Source organism: Notamacropus eugenii, chromosome 5 (assembly GCF_028372415.1).
Source record: "Notamacropus eugenii isolate mMacEug1 chromosome 5, mMacEug1.pri_v2, whole genome shotgun sequence".
NCBI classification, from domain to species: domain Eukaryota; kingdom Metazoa; phylum Chordata; class Mammalia; order Diprotodontia; family Macropodidae; genus Notamacropus; species Notamacropus eugenii.
In genome coordinates, this window is record NC_092876.1 from 73,555,555 (window position 1) to 73,569,299 (window position 13,745).

At 42.4% G+C, this 13,745-nt stretch overlaps 1 protein-coding gene across 1 annotated transcript; it reads left to right on the forward strand.

Moving 5' to 3' along the window:
* Nucleotides 1–402: 402 nt before the first annotated feature.
* On the forward strand, nucleotides 403–1,338 carry LOC140507492 (olfactory receptor 2A12-like). The gene has a single exon (XM_072615564.1). The coding sequence runs from the start codon at nucleotides 403–405 to the stop codon at nucleotides 1,336–1,338; it is 936 nt and encodes a 311-aa protein (XP_072471665.1).
* The last annotated feature ends 12,407 nt before the right edge of the window (nucleotides 1,339–13,745 follow it).

Below are 13,745 nucleotides of genomic sequence, written 5' to 3' on the forward strand. Positions count from 1 at the left end.
GCCTTCTGAGGTCTTCTCCTCTGAGGTCCTGTAGTGATCAGGGGACACCAACCCTGGAAGCAGAGTTGCACCAGGGAACAAGTAAATGAAAGACCACAACCTTTGTCCTGCCTCTTCTCCTGACTTGATATCTGATCTTGACCAAGTCATCTTCCTTCTTTGGCCCTTGATGGCCTCATGGGTGAAATGAGGGGTTGGGCCAGATCATCTTTAAAGATCCCTGAAGCTCCAAAACTCCATGACACTAGGATTGTACCCTCTCTCATTCAGGAGAGGACTATTTATATGGAATCTTCAAGTGAGTATTTGGGAGGGTACTGGTTCCCTCTGCCCTTATTCAATGCTAAGGTCCCTAGGTTACATCATCTTCTCTTTTTTTCTTCCAAGGGCCTGGCTGTCTCAATGTCCCCAGCAACAAACCACAGTTTTGTTACTGAATTTATCCTGCTTGGCTTCACCAGTGACTCCACCTCAAATAAGATACTTTTCATCATCTTTCTCCTTCTCTATCTCTGCTCAGTCCTGGGCAATGGACTCACCATCATCCTCATTTGCCTGGATTCTCACCTCCACACACCTATGTACGTTTTCTTCAGCGGCCTCTCTCTACTGGACATGGGCTATGTCACTACCACAATGCCTCAGATGTTGGTGCATCTGCTTTCCAGTTCTAAGTTCATCTCCTTTGAAGGTTGCTGGCTACAGATGTATGTATTTAGTGCTCTGGGTGTCACTGAGTGCATCTTGTTTGTGGTCATGGCTTATGACTGTTATGTAGCCATCTGCTTCCCACTGCATTACATGCTCATCCTCATCTGGGATCTGTGTGTCAGGTTGGTGGTAGGGACCTGTGCTTCTGGTTTCCTCTTCTCTCTAATACATATCTTTTTTACCATGAATCTCCCCTTCTGTGGTCCTAATATGATCAACCACTATTTCTGTGAGGGTCCCTCAGTCCAGATACTAGCCTGCATGGATACATACCTTATAGAGATGGTGGACTTAGTCCTGAGTATCTTCATCATAGTAGGACCCCTGTCACTCATCCTGATCTCCTATGTCCGCATCACCTTGGCCATCCTCAAGATCAAGTCTACTCAAAGCCGCTGGAAGGTCTTCTCCACTTGTGCTTCTCACCTAACTGTGGTCAGTCTATTCTATGCACCTGCCATATACATCTATATGAGGCCCACTTCCAGCTATAACCCAGAGAGAGACAAGGTCTCACTTTTCTATAATGTGTTCATTGCCCTGCTCAACCCTGTGGTTTACAGCCTGAGGAATAAGGACATGAAGGCAGCATTCATCAAGGTAGTACTGCGCAACAGAGTAGTCTGATGAGTAGTGAGTATTGGAATGGACTATTCTTTCCTTTTGTTTTTCTTTTTGAGAAAATCTCACCTATCTCACCCAGGCTAGAAGTGGAGTCAGCACTTAGGATTCCAACCCCACTGCTGATCAGCACCCTTTGATCTACTCCATTTTTGATCTGGGCCAATTTACCCATGTGTAGGCAGCCTGGTTTCCCCATCTCCTTTGTATCCCATCACCTGCTCCTGAGGGGCTCACCATATTGTTGCTGTACATATTGGCTTTATCCTTGTCACACCTGAGAACTCCTGAACTCAGTTGATCCACCAGCTTTAGCCTCCCCTAATAGCAAGGATTGTGCATATGTGCCACTACCCATGCCAGGCAGGTCCCATTCCTTTCTAATGGACTTGGGACCCTGGCCTGTGACCTACAACAAATCTATAGCATCATCTACCATCCAGAGTTGGCCAGAACAAACCAGACTTCATCTTAGTCCTCATCATCCTCATGGATGGAGAAAGGCTAGTCTTAGATTTGGAATCTCTTCTCAGACACAGAAACTTGAACTCACATATCTCCTCCTCTTCTGTAAAGTGGAGACAATAATATTTGCCCTTAGTTCCCTTGCAGTATAGCTGTAAGAAAAGTACTGTGCAGTCCTTAAAGGGTCACATATATCTGAGTTATCATAATTACCCAGTAGTGATGGTACATATTTATGTGGAAATATTCACAAAGTATTTATGGAGCTCTCACTACATGCCTCCTCCTGTGTCAGTCTTGTGGGAGTGTATAGTGAAGGCCAAGAAGTAATTCTTGCCCACAACAGAAGGGTAAAGAACTCTTACTTGAGGGAAACAACTAGAAACAGTAAGTATGTAGCCCCTTGTCAGCCAGTGACTGATGGGAAATGTAGTTTTTCTCACATGGAAGGAAGGACTGGAAGACTTCAACATATGGAATCCATGGAGCATTGAAGCCTCAGGGTTGGATGCCCACAGTGGAAGACAGGGAAGGGATGTTGCTATCTTGAACTGAATATAATTGTGAACAAACAGATCCTCACCTGGAGCACCTAAGGACTGACCTACCTGGAGAAAATTGACTGTCACACTCACTGGGGAAGAATTACTCCCCTCTACACTTCCTCCTTTCCTGTTTCATGGCATCCTGGAAAAATGGGATCTAGCACCCTTACATTTTGTTTATTTGATGTAGGTACATTTATAATGTGTTTCATCTCTACATAAAAACAAGTTATTTTTCATTGCACTTTGAGTGAGTGTTTGCTATAAATGAGTATACCACAGGAGAGGGGAGAAGAAAGAAAAAACAAAGCTCTGGACAAATACCCCTAACTGGAACCATGACCTTAGATTGAAGCTCTGTGTGTCTGTCTCTGTCTCTCCTCACACATTTCTATCTCTGTCTCTTTTGTCTCACTCTTGTCCATGTCTCTGAAAATCCCTCTCTCCCCCTTTTCTCTCTCATTCTCTCTCAATCTTTCTTTCTCCTTTCTCTCTTTCCCCCTTTCTTTTTCTCTATTTCTCCCTTTGTCTCTTTCTCTGCCTTTCTGTCTGTCTTTCTATCATGGTTTCTCTTTCTCTGTCTCTCTGTGTCTTTTGGGGTCTGTCATAGTATCTGGGTCTATGCATCAGTCTGTCTGTTTCTGTCTGTCTGTCTCTGTCTCTCTATCTGTCTCTTCCTCTCTATTTGTCTCTCTGTCCCTTTTTATCCATCTATCTGTCTATCTATCTATCTATCTATCTATCTATCTATCTATCTATCTATCTATCTATCTATCTATCTATCTGTTTCTGTCTCACACACAAACAAAACAAAAGAGAACCTGGCACTTTTTAGCATTTTCTGTGACCATTGTAGAATGTGAGAAAAGGCCCAAACTCCAGTGGCGTAGAACACCTAGGGATGGCTTCATGCCATTTGTGGGATCTTAGCTAATCCTTGAACGTATTTGTGGTACTGGATGAAAAAGAAAGTGAAGAGAAAGGGAATGAAAAGAAACATAAGCAAATCTCTGCTTCTTGCTAGCCATGTGATTTTGGGGAAGTACCTGTTCCTCTCTGACACGTTCATCTCTAAGTTAAGGTGGCTGCACCAGACCATTTCAAAAATCTTTTCTAGCTCCAAAGTCAAAGGTTCTAGGATCCCTAGGCACAGAGGAGAAAGTGAGACTTGGTAAGTTCTGGAATGGAAGAGCTGGAGACCTTTTATTTTAATTCAACACACTTTTATTATTTGTAAAACACTTGACTCAGTATCTCGCATTTAGTAGGTACTATCTAAATGTTTATTTCCTTCTCTCTTCACCATCCTTGTCCTTTCTCCTACTGAACACCAGCTATAGACAAAAATAGACATTGGGAAAGATAGAAAGATGGCTGAAACACTGCCCTTACTTTCATGGACCTTATAGTCTAAGAGGGGGCAAGAGCTAAGCAAGCAGGTGATCCAAAGGAGAACATCAAGGGAGTCTTTGGTGAGCCACAAATTCCATTTAGTTAAGCAGGTATTAAATACTTAGGGTGTGCCCGTCACTGTTCTGAGCAACAGACATAGGAAGAAAGTCAGGCATCTCCTCTAAGCTTACTCTCCCAACATATTTGCACAAGCAGGTTGGCTCCTAGGAGGGCAACAAATGACTCCTTTTCCCAAGATATTAGAGGTACCAATGAGGAATGATTACTTGTAACACCATCACTTGGGAGCCCCACTCAGAAGTTCTTTCTCATAATGTCAATGACATCAATCAGTTTTTCTAAAGTGATATTAACAGAGACAAGGATAGAACCCATGATCTCCTTATATGACCACAGTTCCTGGGGAGAGTGAGCTCAAGCTTCAAATTCAAAGGGAGATATAGAGGACACATATATAGAGGACACAGGGGACTGAGTGTTCTTTGTGACTCTTGGCCCTTGATGTCATTTTCTTTCTCTGCAGATTTTGCACCAATTTCACAAGAGGAATGCAAATTAAAACAGTTCTTAGGTTTTACCTCATATTTATCAGATCAGACAATAAGACATAAAAAGAAAATGACAGATGTTGGAATGGATGTGGGAAAAATGACACACTAAAACACTATTGGTGGAGCTGTGAAGTGATTCAACCATTCTGTAGTGCAATTTGGAACTGTGCCCAAGGGGCTATAAAACCATGTATACCCTTTGACCTAGCAATATCACTACTAAGTTTCTATCCCCAAAGAGATAAAAAACAAAAAGGAAAAAGACCTATGAGTACAAAAATATTATTAGCAGCTGTTTTGTTGGCAAAATGTTGGAAACTGAGAGGATGCCCATCAATTGGGGGATGACTGAACAAACTGTAGCATGTGATTACAATGGAGCACTATTATGCATTAACAAATGATGAGCAGGAAGCTCTCACAAAAACCTGGGAAGATTTACATGAGCTGATGCAAAGTGAAATGTACTGTGTATAAAGTTACAGTATTATTGTAAGATGATCACCTGTGAATGACTCAGCTATTCTCAGCAATACAACAATCCAAGACAACTCTGAAGGACTTAGGATGAAAAATGCTGTGTGTCCCCAGAGAAAGAACTGATGGTGTCTGAATGCAGAAGAAAACATGCTTTTTTAAATACTCTTTATTTTTCTTCAAACTTCTTTTTTGTCTATGTTTTCTTTCACAACATGACTAATGTGGAAATGTTTTGTATGACTATACATGTGTAAACTATGCTGAAGTACTTGCCTTCTCATGGAGTTGGGGAGGTAAGAGAGGAAGAGAGGTTATTTGGGACTCAAAGTTTTAAAAATGAATGTTAAAAATTGTCTTTACATATAGGTAGGTAAAGTAAAATACTAAATAAATTTTTTAAAAATAAGACAACTTTATTTTCTGGCATGAAAACAAAAGATGGATGAATCACTCAATTGCTTAGTTGGCATTGCTCCTTGCTGGGTGAGTGTGTCAGCTGATGGAAAGATTCCCTGTTAAATCAGTCAAGCAGGTCACTCCACAACTGTACTGACCCTCCACCAGGCTTGACTGCTAATTGCCAGCTTCTGTGGTCCTGTAGTCTCTGGCTAATGAAGGATCTCTGATAGCTTTCCTGACCTGACAAGACTATAACCTGGTCAATTGTGCCCTTGAATATATATTCACTGAAGATCAGGAAAGACGTATTATAAAGAGATAAAAAACCCAGAAACATAGGTAGGGATTATGGACACCTGGTGGCTGAGTGGGAGAATATGACTTGCCACTGTCCCTCCCCCACCCCCAGCAATGCAATGAAGACTTCCTCAGTTAAAAACCCAGAGAGAATGGTTTGATCAAACTCACTGCCTCAAACTTTTTGTAATCATATTCAGTTCTAGTTCAACTTCTTTTGCATCTTTAACCCTCTGGGAGTCAACCAGAAGATTATTCATTACTTCAGATTACCAGACCCTCAGTCACTCTTAGCCAGAAGAAGGTTAAATAAATCTCCATTTGTTGTTTTCAAACTAGGCATGAATATGTAGCACCAACATGACATTTACAGCTCCATTAGTGGCCATGAGTAACGCAGTGTAATTCTGAATCCCAAAACACAACAGATTCTCCACATGGAAGACAGAACTAAAACATTTAATCAGACACTAAAAAGTCAAATCCATCATAGCAACAAAAATCTATACACAATAAAAATGCAGAGAACAACACCAGCCTCAAACCTTCCCCCTGCTAGGCTTCTCACAAACCAGCTCCATTACACAAAACACAAACAGGCTTCCCTTAAGCAAAATGCCCTTCACACACTCACAGCCAGCCAGGAGCTGACCTGCATCTATCAAATCTGAATGCTCTAAATTTTTTCTGAGCTCTGCTCCAGCTCCACCTCTTCCTGTTCCACCCACTCAGCAAACTCCTCCCACCACAGGCTCCATGTGACTCAGACTTCCATGTGACCCAGGCAGGTCACTTGGGCCTATTAGTGAATATGAAAGATCTCTCCATCTAATTGAAATGAAAGAACATTGCACATATTCTAAAGTAGGGATAAGGATCCCTTCATCAACAATGCCTAGAAGCAAGACCACCCCAAGCGTCCCATATTTGCCTGGAGTGCTGACTGAATATGCTTGAAATGGAGGATGGGGTCTTCATGACAATACTTCATCAGAAATGAGGCAGTCATTTCCTACAAAGAACTTAGATTCTACTGCATGAAAACAACATGTAAAACAGAACATTAAAATAAACATACACAAAATAAATAAAAAATAATTTAGAGAAGGTAGGGAGATCGATGTTGATGATTGAGGATGAAGAGATTACTTAGACTACGAGCAGAAAAAACGTACTGTAGGGAAATCCCATGCATACTTTACATATATCACATGCTAATTTTTGTTTGTATATTATCTATCCCATTAAAATGCATGCTTTTTGAAGCAGGTTTAGGGAGGCATTTTTTATTTTTACCTTTCTTTGTATCCCTGAGACTTAGTATGGTGCTTTGCACCCAATAACAGCCTAATAAATACCTTTTTAAGTTTATTTACTTTTAGTTTTCAACATTTACTTCCATGTTTTATTTTTATCTTGTCCCTGCCCCTTCCCTCCCTCAGATAGCCTGCAATTTGATACAGACTCTACATACACATTCCTATTAGACATATGTTACATTGGTCACATTGTATAGAATTATAGCGAATGTCAGAAACCGTGAGAAAGAAAAAACAAAATATAAAAAGAAAATAGTCTGCCCTAACAGTTCTTTCTCTGGATGTGGATGACGTTTTCCATCATAAGTCTTTGGGAATTGTTTGAAGTCCTTGCATTGCTGAGAAGGGCTAAGTCTATCAAAATTTCTCATTGCAGACTGTGGCTGTTACTGTGTGCGATGTTCTCCTGGTTCTTCTCTCTTCACTCAGCATCAGTTCATATAAACCTTTCCAGGTTTTTCTGAAGTTTGCCTGTTCATCATTTCATATGTCAGGATAGTATTCCATTGGATTCATGTACCACCACTTGTACAGCCATTCGCCAAGTGATAGGCATCCCTTCAATTTAAATACATTTTGCTAACCATCTCTTTAATGACCCGTTTTAGAATTTTCCCAGAAATTGAAGTCAAGCTCACTATGGTTTGTAGACTCTGTCCTCTTTCCTCTTTTGAAAATTGGGATACCATTTGCAACTCTTCTTGAGGTAAATATGCTGTGTGCAGTGAACATGAATCCAAATCCACAGTTCTGAGCCTCACTTAATGACCCATTGCCAGAACAAGCCAGAAGGCATGCTAAATGAGATAGTTTGGGAATGATGTACTGAATTTAATAAAATGACACTTAACAGAGGTATAGATGTATAAAGGCCTCTAAGATCTCCTACCAATGTCTGGATCTGATTATCCATTATCAGCTTGTAGGATTTCCTCATCTTTTCACTTGTCCTGTAGCTTAGCTTAACTCTCCTTTCCTATGCTTCCTGATAACTAGAGAAAAAGCTTCTTAAGAATCTCTTATCTCCCTTTTCTACTTAGTATCTAGTGCTAAGCACAGTGCTTGGCATTTGCTAAGTGCCTAATAAATGGCTTTTTCATCCATCCACTCATTCCCTCATTCATTCTCATGAGCATTGCAGTGTCAGAAGTCCCAAGACCCTGTGAGTCACAAGGTTGCTTTTAATAATTTAAATTAAGTAAACTCACTTGTCCTCTGTTAGCTTCAGTTTCCTCATCTGTGAGATGGGTGGGGAGTTTGAACTAAATGTCTGGACACCTTTTCAGCATTAAATTATTTGCTCTATGACCCACAACCCCCAAGACACAAATTGGAGTAGGTTAGCAGGCTTGACTTGCTATGCTACAAGGGTGAATTGGCCCTATCCACTATGTAATCTGGGGGTCAGCTTGAATGAATGTCAGGTTATGATCATAGTGACATCACCATAGAAACCAGACTGAGAGTGCTCTGCTGTCACCCTATCCTATGATATGGACCATGGGGAGGGTGCTTGGTGAGGTGAGAAGGGGAAATGGAGAAGGGTGCCAAGCAAAGGCTTAACAATGAGGAAATGCTCCCTCCACAATGGGAGAGGAGGGCTATTTGGAAAGAGCTTGAAGATCTTTAGTCCTGGGTGGCCCCAGCAGCTGCTTTCTGTCTGCATTTTTCTACCATTTCCATCCTTCAGGAACTCACTTCTCATTCTTCTTTGCATTGACTTGAGCTTGCAGACCTCCTGGGTCAATATCTAGCCAGCACAGGGGAGATCAATGCAGTAGAATGTGGCTCTGCCTCATCCTCAGATCAACAGAGTCAACAGGCCAGGTCATGTCTCACATGGTCCCTATGTGATTTGGGAGGTATGGCCAAATGTTTCATATTATGATTATTATTTTTTAAATCATTGCTTTTAAAAGTAAACCTATTACCAAACTTCAAAGGTGAAAAAAAATCATCTCAATGCACTTTACATTTGACAAATGAATTTACAAAAGCTAGAACTGGAAGGAGCTTAAGAGGTCATTGAGTCCAACTCCCTCATTTTTATAGGTGGGGAAATAGAAGACCAGGGAGATTAAGTGACTGGCCCCAAATCACAAAGCTAATAAAAATCAGAGATGAAATTGACACCAAGGTCATCCACTGTATCCTGGGCCATCTCCAGTCATTTGGACTTTTGTCTTGCCACTGCATTTTAATGACTCCAGAAGAGAGAATGAGGCTGATGACTTTGTGCAGCTCTCCCTTACTTAAATTAAGTTCACACACAAGTTAAGACATCTCCCTGTTGTGTCAGGGGGCTGCAGACCCTGGCTACTTGCCTGGTGCTATACTGGTACAGCCCTGAGGTCCACAGAGTACCCTAGTTCCTGGTGTTGCACTGAGAGGGTATTGTGGGATTAAAGGTGGTTGGCAAGCTGGAGGGCACAGGGCTCTTTTCTGGTGCTGTACTTAAGCAGGTGGGGGACCCCTGTGCTGCACTGGGGTCATGGGAGGTCTTACTGCTCATCTGTTGCTGGACAGAAATAGGGGTGTGCTTGGCATGTGGGGTGGGTGGTGCTTCACAGTGCCATGGAGGTCTGGAAGCTAACTGGGTGTGGCACTGAGGCACATGAGGGGCCCTGGAACTGGCATCTGCCCATTCACCTGGTGCTGCACTGAGGCAAGCAGAGGGTCCCACTGCTGATGGTGGTGTACTCATTTGGTGACACACTGGGGCTCAGGTCCTCTTACTGGTTTCCTGAGGCAAAGTTCGCTAGTGGTTTGCTTGGACAGTTCCTCAACTGGTCTGTGCTTTCCCTTAACCAGAGTGAAACAGATATCTCCTGCTGACCTCCCAAGTTTCTTGAACTAAGAAGATTATTCTATCCCATGTTTTTTGGTTCTGCCATTTCAGAATTCGTTTTGGTCTACCATTTTATACTTGTTCAGCGGTGAATAAAGGAGAGATCAGGTGATTTCTGCCTGCTCTACCATATCAGCTCTGGAAAGTCCTCTATACTATATCATTTGAATGAACTACTCATTTTTAATGGGAGGAGGATATAATGGATTCCTGGCCCCCAGGAGACTTTAAAGCAGGTTTCTGGGTGTGCAATAACTGCCAGTATTTACAGAGCACTTTAAACACTTTTAAAAGATGATCTCTTTTGATTCTCATAACAACCCTGAGAGATAAGTGCTATTATTATCCTCATTTGGCACATGAAGAAACTGAGGCAGGCAGAGGTTACCTGACTTGGAATAAGGCATCCGGAGCTAAAGGAAAATGAATAAAGATTCCAATAAATCACATTTACCTGTTTCTTCCTATCTTTTCTCCCCCTTCCAGATCATATCCCAAATGAGTATGGTATAATGAGAAAGCTCCTTCTGTTTCTCTTTTCTTCTTCTAAGGTCTCCATTTCTATAAAATTCTTCTGATAATAGGAATTCCCAGGAAACCTATTCCTGGATAATCTCCAGGGCAGGGCATTGGGCAGGACAGGAGGAGGCAGATCCTCCTTGGAGGAACTGGAGGAGGCAGGTGCTTCTCTCTCTGGTTTCTCTGAGGAGATCTGACTATCACACAAGGCCATAAAAATCCTAAGTCGTTGGCCATTTGGGACATAGCCACTTCTGTCACTAGCAGCGCAAGGGGACCCTCTCCTTAGATACTATTTCACTTTCTCAGAAGCTGGACACCTTCTCTGCCCTGACAGAAAGAGTTTCTCTCTCTGGTGAGGCCAGGGCAGGGGACAGTGAATGGTACTGGAGAGGAAGAAAAGGTGGATGACTAAGTCCATGAATACTCTGGATCCTAGAGTTCTCTTGCTGGCCTGTTAGAGTGTCCTGGAATCCACTGGCTGTGCTGCTGACCTAGACTCTTGGTCTAGCCCTCACTCAAGCCTTTTTTCAAGGAAGTTGTGATTCTGAAGGGTGAGCCAGTGGTTCTGCTGGAAGGGCTGATCTGGACAGGGCAAAAGGAGCAAGGAGAAAGGAGAAGAGAAAGAAAAAAAGGCAGGGGCTAAAGAGCCAAAGGTGGGCACATTTAGAGAACTTCAGGGGTAGAGATGAGAAACTGATTATGAGGCTGACAAAAGCTTGGTCAGGAAATGGAGGACATGTGAAGACAGAGAGGAAAGCTCTCCATGTCCCATCTCCCCCATCCTCTCCATTCCCACATCTTTCCCACTTTTCTCTCCCTTCTATTCATCCTGTTCTCTTGCCCTCAACATTTCTTCTCCTTCCTGGTCATTCCTGCTGCTTCCACCCTTACATTCCCTAACTCTTTGAGCAAGAGTTCATTACCTGGGGTCCACAGTCCATGGACAGACTTAGAGAATCTGCGAACTTAGATGTAGTAAAAAATCCATATCATTGTTTTCTTAACTTTCGCTTTACTTTGTAAGACTGGGTATTTTATGCCTTTGAAAGCATGAATTTGAGAACGGTTTTATGGGCTTCACCAGACTTCCATATGAGTCCTTTATGCAAAAATGTTAAGAACCTTTGCTTGAACTCTTTAAACCCTCTGTCCCATTCTGATCTTCATCCTCTTTTCCTTCCTACTTTCCGTTTCCACCTCCTGGAGCTGGAAGGTCAGAGATCTAAATCCTCAAAGGTTATTACCTCATTGTCAGAAGGGTAAACTGAGGCCAAGAGAGCTTAAGTAGCTGGCTTGAGATCACCCAGGATAGCAAACAACTGGACTAGGATTTAAAATAAGATTATCAGACTTTATGCCTAACCCTCTTATCACCGTATCACAGTGAGGAACGAAGGTGTAAGGAAGGAACGAAGGTTCTTCGTTATTCCTTCCCTTCATATGCTACTTCTTCTTCTACCTCTCTGACCACACTTTCTCTTACCCTGATAGTTTTTCCTCCCCTAATTTTTCCCTAAATGTGGACACTCTCCAAGGTGCTGTGTTCTATTATTGCCTTTCTGTGACCGAAGGTAAGAGAATGAGACTGGTGATGAGATGAAGAAGAAATTATGATTCTGTGACTGAGGATAAGGGAGTTGGTATATCCATGACTCAGGATGGATCTGTTACAGGGTATGGGGGGAGTTGATGGACCTGTGAGTGAAGGTGGGGAAGTGATGGTTCTGGGACTAGTGATAAGAGTTTTATGGATTTATGTCTAAGCATAAGTGAATGGCTAGATGAGTGAATTGATGACCACACATTTATTAAGTACATGCTTTGTGCCATGCATGGGGATGCAAATAGAAAAGTAAGTCAATTCATATTTGCAGAAAAGTCACATTTTTATGACAGGATACAAAAGTATTTGAAAAGGACAAAAGAGAGATGGCAATACATTTTCTTTAGAGTTCTTCCCAGTGATCAAACTATATCCATTTCTGATAATGAACCATTTGGCAGTGCTAAGGAATTTAGTGAGAAGAACTTTCTCTTATGGGTCAATAGTAGCTGTACCTATCAAAGAGGTGGAGGTTGCAGCACTTTCAGAGGAAGTTGTCAAATCATTTCCTTCCAGGGACTGCTCCTCTGAAGGATGGCTGTAGGAGTAGGGTTGGAAATAACATTGGGGATCTTGGGGTGTGGAGTGGAGAGGAATGAAGTGATTCCTTAGGAGCTCTTAGGAGAAGGGTCCTGATTCACTCCCATTGGTTTATGAAGAGATGTGATATTTCTGGTAGTGGTGGTGGCTTGGACCCCTGGCACATGCTTCCTCCTGTTTCTCCCCCAGACTTTAGGGAAGTTGATGGCTTAGGGATTTCAAATGGGAAATTTTGTATATCTGTGTCAGGGTATAGGGAAAGCAATGAGTCTGTGACTGAGGATGGGAGATTTGATGGATCTATGACTGGGGTATAAGTGTCAATGTATCTGTGCCTGAGCATGGAGGAAAAAACAAGGGATCTGTGATTGGAAAGATTATTAACACATTTGTTAAGGATGATGTGGGTGGAGAAGTTGATGGATCTCTAACCGGGTGTGAGGAATGTTGATCAATCTGTCCCTGGGCATTGGTCCTTCACTGCTGAAGAAGACCCTGTCATCAGAGAAATAATGACATAACTTTCTTGACTTTGTTTTGAGTGAGGGAGGGCTGTGGAGGTCACCAGCCTCAATTCTTCTCCAGAGCCATCTGAATCCAGTGACTAGATATTCATCAGAATGACTGGAGATGAGCCAAGATGAGGCAATTGGGGTTAAGTGACTTGCCCAATTTCACACAGCTAGTGAGTGTCAAGTGTCTGAGGTGAGATTTGAACTCAGGTCCTCCTGACTCCTGCACTGGTGCTCTATCCACTGGACCACCTAGCTGCCCCACTCATAGGGGAAATAATGGCCTTGTAAGTAGGGGTGAGAGAGTTGACAGATTTGTTTCTGGGGAAACTGTATTAATGCCTTCCTTAGTGCCTTGTTTGAAAATACTGTAGGAGAAAATCATGCAGGCCATTCTCTTATTCCAACACAAAGAGCCCTCGTTCATCTCAGAAGGGCCCTTGGTGCTTCTGTACAAACATGGAGTCAACAATTGCCCTTGCCTTTCTACTTCAAGCAGAAAAATCAAGGTCATCCAGGTCCATGTTTTTCATCCTTCCTTCCCTCCATTCCCTAGTTCTCCTATTTCACAGACTGTACTTCCTCTGACCCTGATAGCTTTTCCTCCTCCAGCTTTTCCATAAATACAGGCACACTCTAAGGTCCTAGCCTCTGTTCTCTTCTCTCCAGGAACTCTTTGTCTCACTGACTTCATCTTCTTCTGGGAAAATATGATTAAGATTTTGATTCTCAAATCTCCATCTACGCCCCTGATTGCCTTTCTCAGTATCTCCAGATTCTCACTGCACCTCTCTACCTGTAGTTATGTCCTGACCATTATTTAGGCTCATTTAGTCAAAACAGGACTCCTGCTCTCCCTCCCTATGCAAGCTATCAATGAACCTCTCTTTTGGACTTGCCTGTTTCTGTGATTGACACT

Coding starts and splice junctions, on each gene's coding strand:
- LOC140507492 (XM_072615564.1), top strand. CDS start 403: ATGTCCCCAGCAACAAACCACAGTTTTGTTACTGAATTTATCCTGCTT.